The sequence below is a fragment of the Helicoverpa zea genome, chromosome 26 (genome assembly GCF_022581195.2).
Source record: "Helicoverpa zea isolate HzStark_Cry1AcR chromosome 26, ilHelZeax1.1, whole genome shotgun sequence".
In the NCBI taxonomy this organism is placed as follows: Eukaryota; Metazoa; Arthropoda; class Insecta; order Lepidoptera; family Noctuidae; genus Helicoverpa; species Helicoverpa zea.
Window position 1 is genome coordinate 7,032,758 of NC_061477.1, and position 20,273 is coordinate 7,053,030.

The 20,273-nt window shown below is 34.9% G+C and overlaps 1 protein-coding gene across 1 annotated transcript; it reads left to right on the top strand.

Moving 5' to 3' along the window:
• Positions 1 to 6,501: 6,501 nt before the first annotated feature.
• LOC124642893 (nose resistant to fluoxetine protein 6-like) lies at positions 6,502 to 14,345 on the top strand. The gene is made up of 11 exons (XM_047181641.1): positions 6,502 to 6,538; positions 6,885 to 7,049; positions 7,434 to 7,636; positions 8,029 to 8,234; positions 8,728 to 8,801; positions 9,656 to 9,840; positions 10,511 to 10,665; positions 11,070 to 11,232; positions 11,702 to 11,898; positions 12,903 to 13,050; positions 14,112 to 14,345. The coding sequence occupies exons 1-11, from the start codon at positions 6,502 to 6,504 to the stop codon at positions 14,343 to 14,345; spliced, it is 1,767 nt and encodes a 588-aa protein (XP_047037597.1).
• The last annotated feature ends 5,928 nt before the right edge of the window (positions 14,346 to 20,273 follow it).

Genomic DNA, 20,273 nt, shown 5'->3' on the forward strand with positions numbered 1-20,273 from the left:
AATACGTTTTGATTTTCTTTTTAAGAATTGGAAAATAATGGACTATAAGACTTAATTATAACTTTTATGAAAAATAAAAATAAAACTATGACCAAACCGCATTTTTATACTTAGATTAAAAATGGTAACCCCAAATGGCGTTATGGGCCGCCATTTTGTGACGCTAAAACAGTCGTCCGTTGTCGTTTCGTGCGCATAGACCACGTTTTTCAAGTGTTTTCGATCTGTTTTTATTTGATTACCCGGCTTTTGTTAGACCGAGATATCAGGATTGATTCTGTTATTGATAATAATATAATTATACATGTAGGCGAAGATGATGATGAAGACACCACCTCCTCAAGCAAATCGGAGTCTGATTAATATTCTGTTCGCACATTCAATTCAATGTACTTGTAACAAAGAATAAATAAAACAATTTTATTATATGAATATTACCTTTTTTTGGTTTCCACTTAAATAACTAAAATATAAAACAAATGATTCCGCCAATTTAAAACGAAAATAATCTTAAAATAATGCGGCGGTTCATTTTGAAGGAACGGTAACGAACTCAGTGTTATGTTGTGCCCATCACTAGTCGTGACTAACTGATAGGTGTCAGGAACGCATTCTCTGAACGGCCGAAGTATAATTTACCAAATATATATTTTTTCTACTTTTCAAAATTATACAAAATCCAAAATACATAGGTACATACAATCAGCATGAGCCATTATTTGTAAGCGGACCTGATTTATAAGATCGGAACGTTGAATATATTACGCGGTTCAGAAGGAACCCGCAATATATGGGTATCTAGCTGCCATCTAAATGTTTGGGTATACCCACTTATGTGTCGTTAATAGCTTGGAGCAGGTCTCTTTTTTTTATTGGGTTATAGAGGACATTTTACAACACTTGAAAAAAAAACAGATAAATATGAGAAGAGAATAGAAAAGAGATTTTAGCTAGGCTAAGAAACAACCGTAATTGTCAATTGATTATGGCGTTAAGCAACGCTTGGCTCAATCAATTCTTGGATGGGTGGCAATCTGTGTCATAAGTTCCTCCGTGTTTGGGATGTCACATTAATTTGTGAGTCCTATCTGTCATTTGCATATTTTCGGTTTAATGATTTTCAAAACAATATCATAAAAGCAATTATATAGTAACAAATGACTAAAACTTTATCATTCCACAAAACCGCGAATGTGTGTTCGCCCTAAAATAGCTTACTTTATAAGTCGGGGTAAAAGAATGATTTATCGCGTTACCCCGAGGGCCGAAGCAGGAAATCTTTTTGATAAAGGTACAATGGGTATCTTAGGAGAGCACAATCGAAACTTGATGCCATATTTATTATTGGATAAGAACGTTTTTTGAATTACCTATCTCCCATTTTTGAAAGGTTACTGCCTATTGTTAGGAAAATGCGTAAAAGATTTTTACCCATCTGATACTTGGTTTATTTTCTGAAGTATGTGTCTGGATACTTACCTGGAAAGAAAAGAAAAATAATTAGTATTTTCTTCTGACATACAAAAAGTACAGTCGCGTTCAAAACACTAAAAAAACCCATCATCAAAACTTGATGGTTTACCAAACGATAAAAAAGTCGGAGAAACTGAAATAATCTACCCTAATCTTGCTTCCATTCCATTTTTAAATAAAAAGTAAAAGTCGCTCAAGGGGAGGCAATAAAAAATTTAAAAAATCCGAAAAAAGGAAAGTTAAATAAAGGTAACGCCATACTTAAAGCTCAACTTAATAAAATTCGTGTTACATGTCTGCTTTTAAATGCTTCGCAAAATTTACTAAGTTGGCCTACAGTGCTTAAACTTTAAACATTAATCCACTTGAAACGGTTAAACTTTGGTACAACTAAAATAATGTACTGACGCCCTCAGAATATTTTATTTAATTACAATAAAAAAGATTGTTTGAACTTCCACTTATTCTTCGATTTAAATCTCGTGACAAAATGTTACCTCCAATTTTTTTTAAAATTCATAATTATCATAATAATCGCATTATAAATACAGATTTTTTATTACTTGAAAATTACCAATTATAAAATTAATTGTGCCTTCAACTCAAATCAAAAGTCATAAAGGAAAATTAGATACAAAATAAGTCATTACCCTTTTTAAATACGATCATTCAAAGAGAAATAACAAAATTAAAATTATCAGGAAAATAATAACTTGTGTTAAAGACGGAAAATTCCTGAAATTTGCCTGAAACCCTTTACGGCATCGTCTAGTAATAAAAAGGGAATAAAAATGGCGTTGTAAATGTTTTATCGCTTTGAGCTCACGATTCGAAAAATTAAATAATAACTTTATGTTTTGCGAAGAAATTATAAGTATTTAAGATAAGAATTTTAGTGGTTTGATCACGAATTTGAAAATGAGTTTGTGTCACAGATATTATAAACAACAAACACAGGTAAATAAGAAAATCGACTTTACGTAATTATTAATAGTGAAATTAATTCAATATTTGAAAGGACGTGTAGGTACACGTGATTCCGTATTTTAATCAAATGCCAGTTAAAACTATTTTATTTTCATTCACAAAATTAACATTTTTACCTATAACTTTTTTCTAAAATACCAATACGTACACTAAAACAACAAACAAACAAAAAATGCAATAACACATTTCAAAAGCACGCCGTAAATAAAAATTCACATTTCAAAACACTTTTCTCGCCGACTGTACTCGCCTAACAAAAGTTTCTACACGGTAAAATTTATTGTTCCTATAATAAATCTAAAATATAAAATGCGAAGGTTCAGCCGGTTTAAGACAGGCGGGTGAGTTTTATCACTTTTGTTACAGCCTTTTCCGGCGCTTATTAAAACTATTTTCGGCTATTAAAGTTAGGTATCGTTTCGACTTTCCATTTGTAGTTATAGTTTTTCGGATGTTTTAGAAAACGTCGCGAAAAATGGTGCTGCCTTCGATCTCATCAAACGTGAGTTTATTTGAAAACAAATCATATGGTTATCGGCACGGATATTGAGCCCTGACTTTCACCTGCGCAGAAGCGATTTATTGGTTTATTGCCTTATGTGTACAGTGCGCAAAGCGATCCCCACCCTTCCGCCGAGAGCTCAATATAAGTGCCGGTAACTGTATTTAAAAAATACTACCTACTAGTTTAAGTCACGTTTACGTATTTAGATAAAAGGCATGAAGAACTAGAGGATTCTTTCATTTTTTTTCTTCTTTCTCTTTTTTATAGTAAACAAATGTAGAACGCTTTATCTTTGTACTCTCTAAAAGATCTCGATAGGTGAAGATAGAACGAGCATTCACTCCTTTTGTTTAAACGCATTCTAAGAGTGAGTTAGACTATTTAATTAAAACGATAACCAAACCATAAACAGCCGTATACTTGCCTCCCATTGGTCAAAACAGCGATTTGACGATTAAAAATGGTTCGGTTAACATTTATACTCATATTATAACGAGGTATTTTTTAAGTTTGTATGTAGGGGGTAATCTTTGGAACCGCTCTGGTCAATTTCCATTTTTTTTTCACTGATAGATACAGCTACAATGTTTTTGAGTTCCCATGGGACGCAAGTGAAACCGCGAAAAACGGCTATTCATAGTTAAATGGTGAAACCGACCATAAGACAAACATTTTACCTCCGCCGAAATCCAATCTCAGTAACTCCGAGCCTTATTAAAACTATGTTCCCATTAAAGTTTAGGAAATCAACGGAGCTGCTTGCCTAAATTCCCATTTGTTAGTTCAAATTCTAGTACGGGACTTTGTTTGTCTTAGACTAAGCCCCTTTGTGACACAGATTAATGATTTACGTGTTGTATTGCAGTTCTGGGTGGCAGTTAGTCAAATAATTGCTTCGGGAATCGATAGTCTGTGTCTGCTTTCTGCATGAGAGTAAAATTGTAGTTTGGAATTTGTGCTTAGCGGAATTTTGGGATGGCTTCGTAAGTTTTTTAGAATGAAAGTTATTGGATTTTTTCTGGGAAGAATATTCAGTTGTAAATTGGAATTTGGTGATTAAAAGACCGATCTTTTAGTATTATATAGGTTTTTTTTTTCAAGGCGAAATATTGTAGGTACCTAGTTGAATATGGATTCGCTTTTATATCAGAAATAACACCATAAAAATATCTAAGAATCCCAATAACAATCATTATTCCACTCTTGTACGATATCTTCGGAGAGAAGTATCGAAAGTTGGCAAAGTAAAAAAAGGGAAAGTTTTCTAAACAAACAGCTAAGTTGAAGATTGATGACTTCACCTCCGGGGGTACATGCAGAAAAGTTCGGAAATACACACGGCTGGCCAGAAGGACCAGCATGCTGGGAAAATTTGATCCTTTTGGAAAAAAGGTTGCATTTGTTATTTTAGGACGAACTTATAGTGAATTTCAATTTTACTTATATGAAATAGCCTTATGTATTTTAATATACCCACACTGCAATGCCTTAGAATTATGTAACTTGAAAAATTAGCAGATGAAAATACCATACTTAAAAAAAAATTCATTCACGTCTTAACAGTTATGCACATTTGCAAATGTATTCTCAAGGCTAGTACGAGTAGTTAGAGTAAACATTATAATGTTGAATATTATTGTAGTTTTTTATCATATATAAATATTTATGTAGGCAGTATCATTTGTCAGTATTTTTAAGTAGGTTATACAATACATATAAGACAACCATTGTTTTTGTTTTCTCTTTTCCAATCAACAAAGGGGCGTAAGGGGGAAAACCAACATCGTCCTGTCCCAATTACCAACTTCACGTGCCCTGCTGAACAACCGACGAGGCTCAGACCACTTGGTGCTGTATGGCGGTATAACCACCATACAGCACCAAGTGGGAGACTAAAATGCCTTGCTCGAAGAAGCTTAAAATATCCCATAGATACCTACTGCGCTCACTAACACGCATACCCAGCGCTTTGAGTATGGACAAATGTCACCAGCTTGAGAGAGACAGCAGTCCAGTAGTGGACGTCTTTCAACATCCAACATGCAAAAATATTTTGTAGTCGTAGTTCTAAATATTTTCCAATATTGACATTCAAAGACTATCATGTGCCACCTAGCACTACATGAACTCTCAATTTTCTATTTTGAGAAATGTCAGCACAAAACAGAACCCGTTTGATATCGTTTCGAATCGATATCACTGGGACGGGTAAATGTGAACTCTGACGTGACTGTGACGTCATGCAAAGGGAAAATAAAACGGCTGTATAACTGAAATATGAGTTACTAGCTTCTGCCAGCGGCTTCACCCGCGTGGTGTGTAGCCCATGTGTTAATCCAGGGTATCACCTATCTACATACCAAACAACCAAATCGGTCCAACCGTTTTTACGTGAAAGAATAACAAACATACATCCGTACATTCTCACAAACTTTCTCATTTATAATATTAGTAGGATGTAATATTAGGATGTAGTGATAATGTAGTGTTTTTATGGATATCTTTGTAATAAGGCTGTGTTTGCAATGCTTAGAAATAAATTTGTGTTTTGTCAGCAAAAATATTAAAATATTGTTGTCAATATAATATTGATAAATGCTCAATGATTCTCCGTGTGAGAGGAGGCCTGTGCCCAACAGTGGGACGATAAAAAAAGCTGTAACAGTAACAAAACAAAAGTCAATATAAAAGATTAAAAAAACAAATACAAACATCCGTAATGAGAGCATTATAACCTTAGGAAGTCGGTAAAAAAATGAAAAAAAAAAAAAAAACTCTTAATTCAGCAATCAGATAAAAGAACCCAAAAAATCCGCCGCATTATTTAGCCGTGTGTAACGAAAAAAATTTAAGGAGAAAATCTAACGCAAGATTTGTGGAAAACTTGGCCCCACTCACAAATACTTTGTATCAACGAAGTGTACCGATCAATCAATCTGCTTAGCTTTTGTTGGTTTTCTTGAAATAATACGTCACGAGATTTTAACTCGGATTTGTGGTGACGAAAGCGGAAACTCATCGGTTATTTATTATTCCTTTTTTACGCATTTTTTCTTTTGGTAGTTACAAGTGCAGTTAGGAATTATGTCATCAATCAAAAAGATTATCAAAAACTATTCAACATTTTTCACGGGCAGTTAAATGAAGATAGGACATTTGGATTTCTGGTTCGTAAGACATAATATATTTTTGAACTTTATTTTTGATTTTTGAAACTTAAAAATGTCTCATCTAAGGTAGAAGATTAAATAACTTCTTTTATAAAATAAATTTTACTGTCTACTACGTACCTTTTTACAGTCAGGTAATTGAACTATCAAATAAAAAATGAGTTTCAATGCCAATTCTAACTAAGAATATTTATGAACTTATTACTTACATAAATTATAACTACACGGTTTCAAGAAAAAAATGTTTATTTTTACCTAGAATATTTTTACAATTCTGATGTCGTAATCAAGGTTTTTCTTGAACTAACAGTTTGTAAAAAAAACTCATTTCATACCTATAGCGTAGTTTGAAGTGGACATACGAAAATGAAAGTTTTAAGTATTATATTGCTGTACTTTACAAGTGAGCCTTTTTTATTTGTCGAAGCAGTGAAAAAGGATGGAAGGACATAATATAGTGTTTTACATAAAGTGGTGTTTCAAAAATATGCAATATTATATGTAACTTTGAAAGCATAATTGCTTGTTGTCATACAGTTTAAAATACGATTTAATAATGCCATCAATCGTAAACCAAAAGGGTGTTTCCTATGTATATCTTTTGATGCTTTCATTAATTATTTTTCACGGACTTTATCCTACGATTTTGCGTAACAAAAGAAAAGCTACCAATATTGTAGAAAAATTGGCATCAAAGATATCTTGCTACTAATTAATCTGTTTACACATTAAATAAATAATGTTTTCAGGCATAAGTGTAGCTGAAAGATTACCAAATAAAGACGTTACAGTAGTAGATATTGTGATAAATGGACTTAAAGAACAGGTTTGGAGTAATGACGAAAGACCATGTTTGGACCAAACGCTACAAATTTTTGAAAATGTGAGAAATTACACTGTGTGGGCTGTTTGGAGTAAGTATAATAACTAAATAACAATTAATTTAATATTGGCGAAGTATTGGAAACAATGCATATTTCGTTATAATGGTGAAATTTTACTATATAAAATGACTAATAGTTGTCAATAATTTCGTCGATATGTAGTTCGGATTAATAATATTAGTATAATAATATAGGACATCGTATACAATTTTCTGTTTATTCACAAAATATTTACATTACCTAATTGAAAAAAAAAAAACTTATGTATATACAACTTAAAACTAATACAGTGCATCAAAAAATTGCTCCTCATCGCTGTCACTGTGTAATGTACCCAAAAGGCTGGCAGCATTGCCACGTTGGATGGCATTATAAGTATGTGTGATATTTTTTACTATTTTCGATACTTTTCAGTATGGAATTCCATGCATCATCCAACTGGTACCTTCATTGGTTCTGAATATAGTTTAGGAAACTATGACCAATGTTTGAATGCACCATCGAACACAGCTGACCCTAAAATTGTCACTCAGTATTGTCTAGCTGATGTTAAACTGACAAGTAAACAAAATGGCGATAGAAGGAGTAATTTGGGTTCTACTGAAGATTATGTTAGCGTGAGTATCTTCCAAAAACACACTTTTGATGATTGATACATAGACATGAATAGAGAAAACTTTTTGATTTCTTTTAAATTGGTACCTGCCTACTAAATCAAAGTCGTAGTGACCTAGTGATTAAAGAAGCAGGTCTTCGAAATATGAATGTACGGGTTCGATTCCAAGTCGCGTAACACCATTGTAAATTTTATAAGTTGAATGTATGTACTTTCTAAGTATGGTATATCTTGGGAACCAATGACCGGGTGAAGGTAGAGGTGAAAACACCAATCTACATTGAGCAAGCGTGGTAATTAACGCTCATTCCTTTAGTTTGAGAAGGGCTAGGGCCTATGCCTCGCAGTGGGAAAATAAAATGATGATGAACTAAAGAAACCTTTTTTTTCTAGACCAAAACCGAAATAGGCAGAGATTTCAATAAAATCACTTGGGGTGCCTGTCTTCCTTCCACCTGCAAAGCTGAATCTGTCTCCAAGATCCTAAGAGCTATGTATTTAGCCAATCCTTTGACATCATCAGACCCTGAGATTGTGGTCGATAGCTGTGAAGTAGCTGGGAAGGAGGTAGAATACAGTTTTGGATTCTATGCTTATATGTAAGTAGAACTTATATCCTTTTGTTTAAAATATATAAAAAAACCATAAACATTATAATGAGAAAGACTGTCTGTCTGTGGCACTTAACGACGAACTATAGTATCGATTTAAATCAAATTGAGTACATAGTGAAACCGCGGGGATAAGCTAGTTACGGTTCTATATGGCTATTGCACATAATATGTAAAATATGAAAAAAATCCTGAGGTTAGCGCTATATGACTGTAGGGACCAATTTATTAAAGCAGTGTCGAAAAAGAGGACCTTTAGCACTTATGGCCTTACTACAAAAACTTAAACTCCTGTTTTACACTTGTCTAAAAAAACTTTGGCTGCAAAATGAACCATATGTCAACGTCATAATTTGACATTTTTTTAGACAAGGCATAAACTGACGTTTAAAAGGTTTTGTGGTAAGACGGTTTGTATTTATCTTTTAGACTTTTCAGAGACGAGGTAGAAGTTAAATTAATGAATTTTCTTTGATTATAGGATATTAATAGCCACGCTGGTTTTAACATCATTTATCTCTACCTATCTTCAAAGTTCAATCACCAAACCTGGAGGTCAGTATTTTCTTTCTCAAAATACTAAAACAATAAAGCCTAGCTTGTTACATCTGTTATATCTCACGAAAGCAGTTAAGCTATAATTGTGTGTGTAAACATACATGCACATTGTCTTTGTATGCGTGAGCTCGTGAGCGCTCAGTAGTGGCCGAGTCACCGACTACATACAAAGACGTGCGTGAATACATTTTCGCACACAAGTAAAGGTTACCCGCTTTCATTACACAAAACATCTATTCGTCTAATATACCTAAGGCCTTAACCACAGAAGTTACTAACTCGAAACAATGTAAGCTGGAAACAGAATTCTTCCCCCGGGAGCCTAACACAATGGTCCCACAATGGGTACCGGCGTCACCCCTCAAATTGTTAACTTTAGGAAGCCAATTATAAGATAACACCATTCTGGTTTTTGATACAAGAAAGTTTATTACTGAAACATTGTGCTGATTAATTAATGTACTGAGAAATTGTGGGCTATTTTTGTCGTATTGTTTGGGAATAGAAGGTATTTTGAGCAATAGGCTTACTATGACTTTAATTTTATTTTAAGAAATAAGCAATTGTATGTTCCGCTAGAGAATATAAAGTATTTTAAGGTGCTAATTGGAAGCGAGCTGCCAACTGAAACTTCCAACGGCTGGCTTCCAAATAGCACCAGCAGCTGAACAAATTTTTAAACGGTACCTGATCATTTTGCTAGTTAATCCGAATGTACCTAAAAACACCACTATTTGAAAAGCAGTTATTTAATTCCAAAAAGAACATTTGTATTTCATTTCTTCGGAACTCTTGCCGACCATGGATCATCATTGTCCACTATTCAAAACTAATCCATTATTTGATTACAGCACTGAAAGGTATCATAGAAGCCTTCTCCCTAAAACGCAATTGGAACTCTTTGACAAAACCTTCAAGTGATGAGATAGGAATCCTGAATTTTACCAAAGTGTTCCAAGCGTCTTTTGCTGTAGCTACTCACACGGCTTTCTTCGAAGTTACAGGACCTATAAGCAATGGGGTCCATTTTGATAAGGTAAGATTTTCTTCTAAATAAATGGCAGACAACTTTTTGGAGACCTAGTATTTCACCAAGAACATGGTATTAAAAAGTTAAATAGGTCTTTTTTATGAACGATCATCAAATGACCCCTCCCGCTGTGGGTTAGCAGCGTGAGGGAGTGTCAGACTCTTACTGACAAAAACCCATCATGTTCCTTCTTAAGCCCTTTATGTATCAGGGCCGTGGTGACTCTTTCGAACAATCCCGCGTTATCTGGGTCTTGTATATAGATAATTGGGAGTTTCTTATATACTAGCTTGCGAAAGGTAGTTTTTTGAGTAAGCTTCTTATAATAAAATCAAAAATTACGGAAGCAAGGTTTTTGTTGATATGTTGAGGTTGTAATTTTTAAAATTCGTTTGTGGCGAAAATGTCATAGCATTGAACGCTTTAATATTTTTATAGCTTTTCCAAGAACTTTGCCAATATCATAATTTTCCCAGAAAGCTTATTTGACTTTTTTGATGTCAGTTTTAATAAAACTGCGTTTTTACAAAAGCGGGTTACCAGTGAATTGCCAGTTTTTTTGTGTTTGGTATATTTATATGCCTATGTCCAGCAGTGGACTGCGATAGGCTGATGATGATGATGATATTTATATAACTTTTTATATACGTTGATATATTATATTATTCTGTTTTAGCTCATGTTGGAAACTGAACATCCAATAAAAAATGCTCTGAAGCACATTGATATTCCTGTTGACAACTTTTTCTTGATATCTGGACTGCTTCTGACCAAAGGTTTTATGGAGAAAAAGAAGAAACCTCTAGTTGGCTTGGTTAACCGTTATTTTAGGTAAGATAACCAAACTTATTCTCTTCACAAAAACTAGTTTCCACCTGCGGTTTCACTCGTGCACCACGAGAGAATTTAATAGTCTTCAGGGACCAATCTTCAAATATCGTCATACTGAGTTTTATTAGTCTGCATAATCGCGCTAATCTCAGGAACTACTGATCCAAAACGTCGTGGTGGCCTAGTGAGTAAAGCACCAACCTCTCATGTATGAGTGTGTGGGTTCGATCCCAGGTCAGGCAAGTACCAATGCAACTTTTCTAAGTTTTTATGTACTTTCTAAGTATATCTTAGATACCCATGGCTGATAAAAAGGTTAAGGAAAACATCTTGAGGAAAGAGCTGGACTATAAAGTAAGTAATAATTTGATTCCCCAACGATAAGATACCAATTTTAATTACAGGCTAACAGCATCATTTGTAGTAGTAATATTCTACGTGGCAGCAGTATCTATATACACGGGAGATGGTCCTGTCTGGCAGAAGTATGCCAGCAGAGAGCAGCAGGCTTGTTCAGACAACTGGTGGCTTGGACTGCTGATGCTCAATAATTATATTAATAGTGAGAATATTGTAAGGAATTTTCATTTTTTAAAGTTATGTGTAGTTTCTAAGCATATCTTAAGCACAAATTAGAAAAGGTATAGGAACACATCTTGAGGACCCTGAATGTTAAAGTCTAGGATCACCAATCTCCCCCTTTATATCATTTGGTGATTAAGGCTCATCCTTTTTGCTATAAGAAGGGGCCTATGTCCTGCAGTGATATGCCTAGCCATTTCCCAACTATGTTGGGCTGCTTCCAGTGTAGCCAGATGCAGCGGAATACCAGTGTTTTACATGAAGCGACTAACTATCTGTCCTTCTCAACCCAGTTACTAGAGCAACCCATTGCCCCTTAGTAAGACTGGTTGTCAGACTTTCTGGCTTCTGACCACCCGTAACGACTGCCAAAGATGTTTAAATGACAGCCGTGACTTACCAATTTAACGTGCCTTCTAAAGCACTCAAATAATAAGTTAACTAATAATTTCAGTGTCTCATAGTAAGTTGGTATATACCATGTGACTATCAACTAGCCGTTATGGGTACCATCTTATATCTGCTATGGGAGAAGAACAAGACTATGGGAAAAGTTGTGACCGCCATAACAGTGGTATTAGCAGTACTATTGCCTGGCGTGATTACTTATTGGAGAAAGCTGCCTGGGTTGATATTGTTCCATGATTTAGAGTGAGTATTATTTATTATTTTATTGACAGTTTTCACCGGCGGTTTCACTCGCCTTCCTCGCTTAAATAAAGAGTAGCATAAGGCATCGTTCAGACCAAACGTATTGTCGGCCGCTGACTGTGAGCGCGCGTTACGCAGTTTATTGCTTTTCCATATATATTGAAATTGTCGTTCACACCGAACCGACTATACGCTATTACGTCGCCTGTTGTCGCTGACTCTCAGTGGCCGATTATTTTACTACGCGACTATGCACGGCGGACGCGGATTGGCTACGCGGACGCAGTTGCCGAATAGCGCCGCTCCGCCGCGCCCGCACCGCCGCGCGCATCGGCCGCAATACACTCGAGAAACAAACTTCAATGAGGACAGACGTGACACGTGACACCTCGCGATGTTCGACACCGAAAAGTTTATTGCAGAAGTACATTCTAGAGAATGTATTTGGAATGCGAATTCAGAAGAATTTAGTGATAGAAACTTACGAAGATGCGCTTGGGAAGACATAGCATCTGTTATGTATGAAGATTGGGGGGTTCAAATACTGAGCTCTTTTATGTGTAGAATAGTCAGCCGCTCAGCGTACGCATCTAGTGTGAACCTACACGAGCCTATTCTTTTGTTCACATATGTAGCGCATCGTACGCTATAGCTTATTGTCGGCTTGGTGAGTACGCGTACTGCAGATTGAGTCGACGTTCATACTGGGGCAGACAGTGAGTATACTCACAGTCAGCGGCGGACAATACGTTTGGTGTGAACAATCCCTAAAGCTTTCTCTTAAGCTATCGAACTCTGAAATATTTTTTCAAATCAGACTCGTAGTTCTTGAGATTAGCGCATCCAAACAAAAAAACTCTAGCTTAATAATATTAATTAAGTGTTTCATACTCGTGAGTTTGAAAAGTAACATTAGAGGAAATATCTATTACGCAATATTATGACTATACCTGTTTTTTGTGGCTATCTAAACGTAAATATATATCATATTATTTTTCTTTCAGAAAGATCCTAGATTTCAGAAAAAACGAGGTATACTTGGACACGTATATTCGGAGTCATAACCGCGCTGGTCCCTATCTTATAGGCATGGCTATGGGGTATGTCATGTCGGTTTACAAACCTGAAAACCATAGGAATGTTATATCTAAGGTAAGTTAATTTTTTTTGTGTCTTTCTGTATATGTAGTTAGTAAAATGAAATAAATGAATGAATGAATAATGTTATGAAAACCATAATAAAAAAAAATATTTACTGTAGTGGTCCAACTACATAAAAAAACTTAATTGTGGGTTATTTCAAAAGTAAATGAATGGATTTATTAAAATCTTTCATAAATGGATATTTATAAGTGTAAATTAAATGAAAGATATTTTTATAAACATATTCTACCTAATAAATATGTGAACCATATCAATAATACAAAACTAAAATAAAATTCTGCTATTATAAATGTCTGATAATGAGCTACACTTGTTATACTTTCACAAATTCTCCCAAAAATAACAAAACAATATATATAGGTATACCTACGCTTAGAAACAAGGTATACAAATAAAAGAGATCTCTAACACAATGCTAGGATCGAAGCCCCACACAAAACATCTTAGAATAGAAAAGAATAATACAACAATATAATTGTATCATGACCTTTAAAAAACTACGCATTTTTTCCATTGTACAATAGTTCTTTTTTGTCTATCTTTCTACACGTGTAAAAGTTATATATCTCATTTTTTCATGTATGTAGGTGAGCTCGATCATAAGGTTAAGCAACGCTTAGCGCGGTCGGTCCGTGGATGGGTCACCGTCTTGTCATGACGAGTTCTTCCGTGATTTGGAAGGAACGATAACTTAACTACGTTATTTAACAGCTTTGGCTATCGTTACGGGTAGTCAGAAGCCAGTAAGTCTGACAAAAAGTCTTACTAAGAGGTATCTAGTTGCCCGGGTATTTGAGTTGAGGAGGTCAGACAAGCAGTCGTTTCTTGTAACACACTGATACTCAGCTGCATCCGGTTAGACTGGAAGCCGACCCCAACATAGTTGGGAAAAGACTAGGCAGATGATGAAATACGGTATTGGAACGCGTCATTTCAGCTTTGACAAGCTATGATATGGGCGTTGATGCCTGAATTAAATTGATAAATAAATAAATATACACTTTTATGAATATCTAAAGCACCATTTACAGCACAACTTTTTATTACAGGACCGCTCCATACTACTCTTCTCCTTAGCTACAATAGTTATATACAAGGTCCTCACAGACCCCCTCTCCTGGGTAGGCTTGGAGTACGACCACGTAACATCAGCTGTGTTCACAGCCTACAGTCGCAATGTATGGGCTTTCGCTTACTGCCTCATTATTGGTGTAGTCGAGTATGGCAATGCTGGTAAGATTTTTTGGGAAATAGCTCCACCGGTGTCCCATAGGAACTTCTAGACAAGTAGCAAATAGCCTTTCTCGATACGTGGGCTATCTAACAATGAAATAATTTTTGAGATTAAGACGTACATACAAACTCAAGTTTTCTTTGTATTGTAGGTACATATATACTTTGTATTATCTCAGTTTTTGTTTTAGAAGGTGTCTGCTAACTTTATTAGTCATTGTGTACTTACAAATATTTTGGATAAACTAATTAACTAGCAAAAGACTTATTAAAGACTATAATAGACATTACCTTAATGAAGGTATTTCTAAGTGTCTAGACTTTCGTAAAAATAAACGTGCAAAAAATAACATTATAATAATTAATCTAATTTTCTCTTTATATTTCAGCAACAATACGCAAATTTACAGGCTGGCATGGATTCACAATACTAGGCCGGCTTGTATATGGGGTTTATTTGACACATTCCGTCATTTTACAACAAAACAGGTTTTCTAGGAGGAATTTACAGCAATTTGATTTAATTTATTCTGAGGTTTGTACGATTTGTTTCTGCGGGTGTAATTTTAAGTTATTATGTAGGTACTTTTGAGTGTACCATTGACATCAATGACTGTTACTGTTAAAGCCTTGTTACCGTCCCACTGCTGGGCTGCGGCCTCCTCTCACACGGAGAAGGATTGAGCATTAATCACCACGCTTGCGGGTTGGTGATTTCAGACTACATAGTCCAGGTTTCCTCAAGATGTTTTCCTTCACCTTTTTATCAGCCATTGGTGACCAAGATATACTTAGAAAGTACATACAAACTTAGAAAAGTTGCATAGGTACTTGCCTGAACTGGAATCGAACTCACACCCTCATACTCGAGAGGTTGGATCTTTACCCACTAGGCCACCACGACTACCCTTACGGATCAATGACTAATAGTAAGGAAAAGCATTATTGAGTAAAGTCTTTAATAATGGAGCGCGATGATTAACGCTCATTTCTTTTCTGTACGAGAAGAGGTCTGTGACCTGCTGAGACAGTACAAAGAATTATTTGTCAATTAAGACGAAGGTATATTTACCCTTTTGAAGATTTTGCCGTTGTCAAATTGCTGATCATAAAATACGCTTACGTAAATGGTTGACGTAATATGTAATTACATAAACTTTGAAAAAAAAAGGCAGTGCGTACCTTTTTCGGAATTATAAATTTTGAGTGCATCGACCGCTTTCAAAACCAAAAGTACCGCTTAGGAGACTTTTTTTATTTTTACTTGATATCCAGATAAAGGATTTTGTGCGTATATTATTACTCATTCCGTAAGTTTTATTCCTACTGTTTAGAAAAACAAACTAACTGTAATTAAGTTTCTTTAAAGCAAAATCAAGGAAAATTCATAATGCACAAAAAAAAAACAAAATACCAACTGCCAACGGCGCAGAATCGGCTGCATCTTAGAAACAAAATATTGAAAATATTCTATTTTATTCTTAAAAGCAGTGTGTTAAAGTTCAAAATACTTTGTTCACAGTCACTCCATAGTTTTGGTGTGATGGCTGTATCAACCATTATGGCTACACTGCTGTGGTTGTTCGTAGAAGCACCTCTGAACAATATCGTCAACCTAGTTATTAATAAAAGGTAAGTTACCAATCAAATGAGATAAGGAGATCAGCCAGCTACGCAGGACATATTATAGTGCACAAGCATTTGCTTGGACACAGGTGCACTCACTATTCCTTCACTCTCATAGCCCGATGGAACGGCAATCCGACACCACCGGAGAGAGATCAGGCGCAGGACCGACATTTACGTGCTCGCCGATGCACGGGTGTATCAATCACCAACTTGTGTGGAGGTGTGTGAGTGATTACAAGCGGGTAAAACCACGGGAAAACCTAGTTTCTGATTCGTTTTAGTACATCTTTTTATCTTGACATTTTAATTGGGGATTCATATTATACCAGGCCCAGTAGTATTCATACCGATATAGGTAAGCATGACAATGCACTATATTTTGTTATTTTATAAGTTTAATGTATTGATTAAGTACTTAACTGGTTTACAAACTGGTGTCGTGTCGTGGTTTAAGTCGTGGTGGCCTAGTGGGTAAAGAACCAACCTCTCGAGTATGAGGGTGTGGGTTCGATTCCAGGTCAGGCAAGTACCAATGCAACTTTTCTAAGTTTGTATGTACTTTCTAAGTAATCTTAGACACCAATGGCTGATAAAAAGGTGAAGGAAAACATCTTGAGGAAACCTGGACTATATAGTCTGAAATCACCAACCCGCATTGAGCAAGCGTGGTGATTAATGCTCAATCCTTCTCCGTGTGAGAGGAGGCCGCAGCCCAGCAGTGAGACGATAAAAAGGCTGTAACAGTAACAGTTACAAACTGGTATTAAAAAACTGAACGGAGCAAAACTAACCTTTTTTGAGTTGAACTTTATGCATTTACCTGATATTAATAAACTAGGTTCCTGCCACAGATTCTCCCGATATGCAAGTGTTTATTTAAGGATTATATTTTTTCGAATCCATGGTTTTATATTAACAAATAATTGTAAATAATAAAATTGTAACAATACACGATAATAAATAATCTAGCTCGATTGTTTCAAAATCCAAGCGATTCATGCATACTAAAAAAAACAGTTTCATCAAAATCCATTAAGTAATTTATATCTGGAAAAATGGAAAAATTACAATCCAACAGTCATACTAGAGACTATCATATAGATTTACATAATAAGCTTTACATAAATTATATAATAATACATGTTTTTACTTCCAGATCTAAGAACCAAAATAACGAAAGGACCACAAAAGATACGGAAACATCCCATATTCGGAGAACTGATCTAAATATAAAAAGGTTATGACATAACAAACCTTTTTAAGTTATTTATAAATAAACCTGCTGAAGTATTTATCACAACAAAACTGTATTAAATAATACGCATATCAGATATACTAAATTGATATAAAGTAAATAAGTGTTTTTTTTTTTCATTTCTATGTAAAATTTCATTTCAATTTGTGGGTCATCATCTGCCCAGTTCTTTCCCAACTACGTTGGGGTCGGCTTCCAGTCTCATCAAATGCAGCTGAGTACCAGTGTTTTACAAGGGGCGACTGCCTATCTGACCTCCTCAACCCAGTTACCCGGGCAACCCAATATCCCTTGGTAAGACTGGTGTTAGACTTTCTGGTTTCTGACTACATATAACATGTTCAAATATAATGAATGCTAGGTTCTTAATATAATTCCATTCATAAAAATAAATTATGAAAGTACTTTCATTTGATTAAATATTTCCATCCTTTTGAAGCATCAGTAATAACGCTTACAGAGAGAATTCATTTGTTTGTCTTTGAAAGACTTAATTAATTACAACCAAGGCGCGATAGCTTAGCGATTAATTTCAGAGCAGGGTGCAGGTTCAATACCCATTTGAATCTAAAAGATATGAGAAAATGTTATAGTGTAAATAAGAATTAATATTAGAATTATAAGTTTATATTGATTATATACAACATGTAACGTAATTAACGCACACCCTCAAACACGCCAATTAGAATATTATGTTATAATCATAATACATACACTGAATTTTTAATTTAACATGTATATGCATTGTTACTTACTAAATTAGTTATACCAATTCTTGGAGAACTTTTTGGTCATACTACTACGCACGCAAATATCGCGCCGCGCGCCGCTCGACTCGACACAACATAACGAAACTACGGAAAAAGCCGACAATACACGAAGTCTTATTACTTTGAGTTACGGTCTATTTGAATTTGTTTTGACTGTACAGGGTTAATATGACAATAATTTCCGTAGTTTTAATTATTTTTGGGATAAAAAATTACCTATATTAAAAATGATATAAATCGATTCAGTAAACGATTCTGAATAAACTAATTTCAGGATGTGCGTTAATTAAGTTACATGTTGTATATAGTGATTGGTAATTCGTCTACTGAAATGTTCTATACTAGGTAATATAATAAAGATGAAAAAAGTTTGTTTGTTGGTACCCACCCTCAATGCTGCGAAACTACGGAACCGATTTTTAACTCTTTCACTGTTAGGAAGCTACATTATTCCCGAGTAACATAGGCTTTATTTTGTCCAGGTAAGGGTAGTAGTTCTCAATGGACGTAAGTGAAACCGCGGGGAAATCGATAGTAAAAAATAAACTGCCCACTGTAAGGTTAACTATAGTGTACTTTACATACACATCTCAGCTTAACTCTATGAATAACAAGCGTGATATAATCAAAGCCACTTACTATGGTCAGTCGAGCGTTTAATAAATTTAATTAATAATATGAAAGTTTTAGAAAATATTCCTAAGCAAGGATGCCTTCGTTAGCCGCAAAATAAAGTTAGAAGTTGTTAATTTGATTAAGACATAAACTTTGGCTAACTTATTATACCTAATTACCGAGATTTAACTAAGTTGGCTTGGTTTTGAGATTACCGGGTCTTGATTTGTGTTTAAATACCTATTTTATGGTCCTCAGGACCTTGGGGACTTTTGGGGAAGAAATTATTTTGTCATATTAATTTCTGTCGTAATTACCAAGGGGCATGTTACCTAATAACTATGTTGAGGGAGGAAGTCAGAGCAAAAAGCTGATAGATAGATATGTTTTTTTTTTTAGTGGAAAAACATCAAGTGACCTCTCCCGCTGTGGGTGCAGCGTGAGGGAGTGTCAGACTCTCACTGACTAAAACCCACCATGTTCCTTCTTAAGCCCTTTATGTACCAGGGCCGCGGTAACTCTTTCGAACAACCCAAGTAATGTTAGGTGACGACAAAAATTTTGGTGACAACTATACTCAGCTGCTTCCAGTGAGATCGGAAGAAGATTTTTTAAATAATTCAAAAAAGGTTGCATAGCAAAATTATCCCGTTTTAAGCACATAAAAATAATCTTAGCATTTCGATATTATAGTGCCATTTATTAGTATTTTTTGGAATCGGTTTATTACTTGTAGTTAAAATATTGAACATCGATGATGACGTAAGTATGTAATGAATGTAGGTATGTATAGCTACGGTGTATGTAGGTACCTATATGAAGATTGTGTATGTGATTTCAATCTCTTGTAAAGTACCTACTTTGTATCTTAAGCGATAATAATTTTATAGTTCTATAGAATAAGTACAAATGCAACTTTAATATCAAGTATAAAATTGTACCTCTTGCGCACCTTTTGTAAATATTTCTTGCTGTCTCGAGTTGTGCACAGTCTTTCTCGAAATATTGTTTGGAATATCAAAATAGCATTATTTCATACTTCAGGTTGAGTGAGGTTACTAAAACAGTAAACAATTTCATGAAAACCTATGGTCTATATATATTAAAATACCTACATACTAATATAAAGACTGCCAAAGATGTTGAAATATCATCCTACGAAAGAAGGAGGAACTTACTCTAACGTAGTTTTTCACCCATCCAAAAACTGACCTCACCAAAGGTTACTTAAACCTATGATCAGCCTAGCCATTACCAACGAGCACTTCAATTTAATAATAGGTCAAAAAATTCAATTTACATGAGCAGTTTAACCCGTACACCAACTGAGCTATTAACCCAGCTGAAAATGTCAAAGGTTCAATTCTCTCCTGTTTTACCAGGCTCGATACTAACTGACGTTTCGATATGTGATCTAACCTGTTGTTTGTATTAACTAGTATACAGTTAGAGTACCAAACTACGACTAAATAGTTGGCCGACAGTTGACCTACAAGCAAAAATTTTTTTGAGCAAATTTTGATTCCAAGGAAAGTTTTCAGTCGGTCTTACCGGCTAAATACCTGATCTTTGTAATGTGCGTACTACCATTCATCTTCATACTGATTTATGAGCCCAAACAAACTCAATAGGTACTCAATACTTTTATTGCTTTCCACATGTATTCTTAGGTGGTAATACTTATTAATATGTAGTTCACATGGGCACAG

Coding starts and splice junctions, on each gene's coding strand:
- LOC124642893 (XM_047181641.1), top strand. CDS start 6,502: ATGAAAGTTTTAAGTATTATATTGCTGTACTTTACAA. Junction 8,235..8,727: donor TTTGGATTCTATGCTTATAT/GTAAGTAGAACT, acceptor CTTTGATTATAG/GATATTAATAGCCACGCTGG. Junction 11,899..12,902: donor ATATTGTTCCATGATTTAGA/GTGAGTATTATT, acceptor TTTTTCTTTCAG/AAAGATCCTAGATTTCAGAA.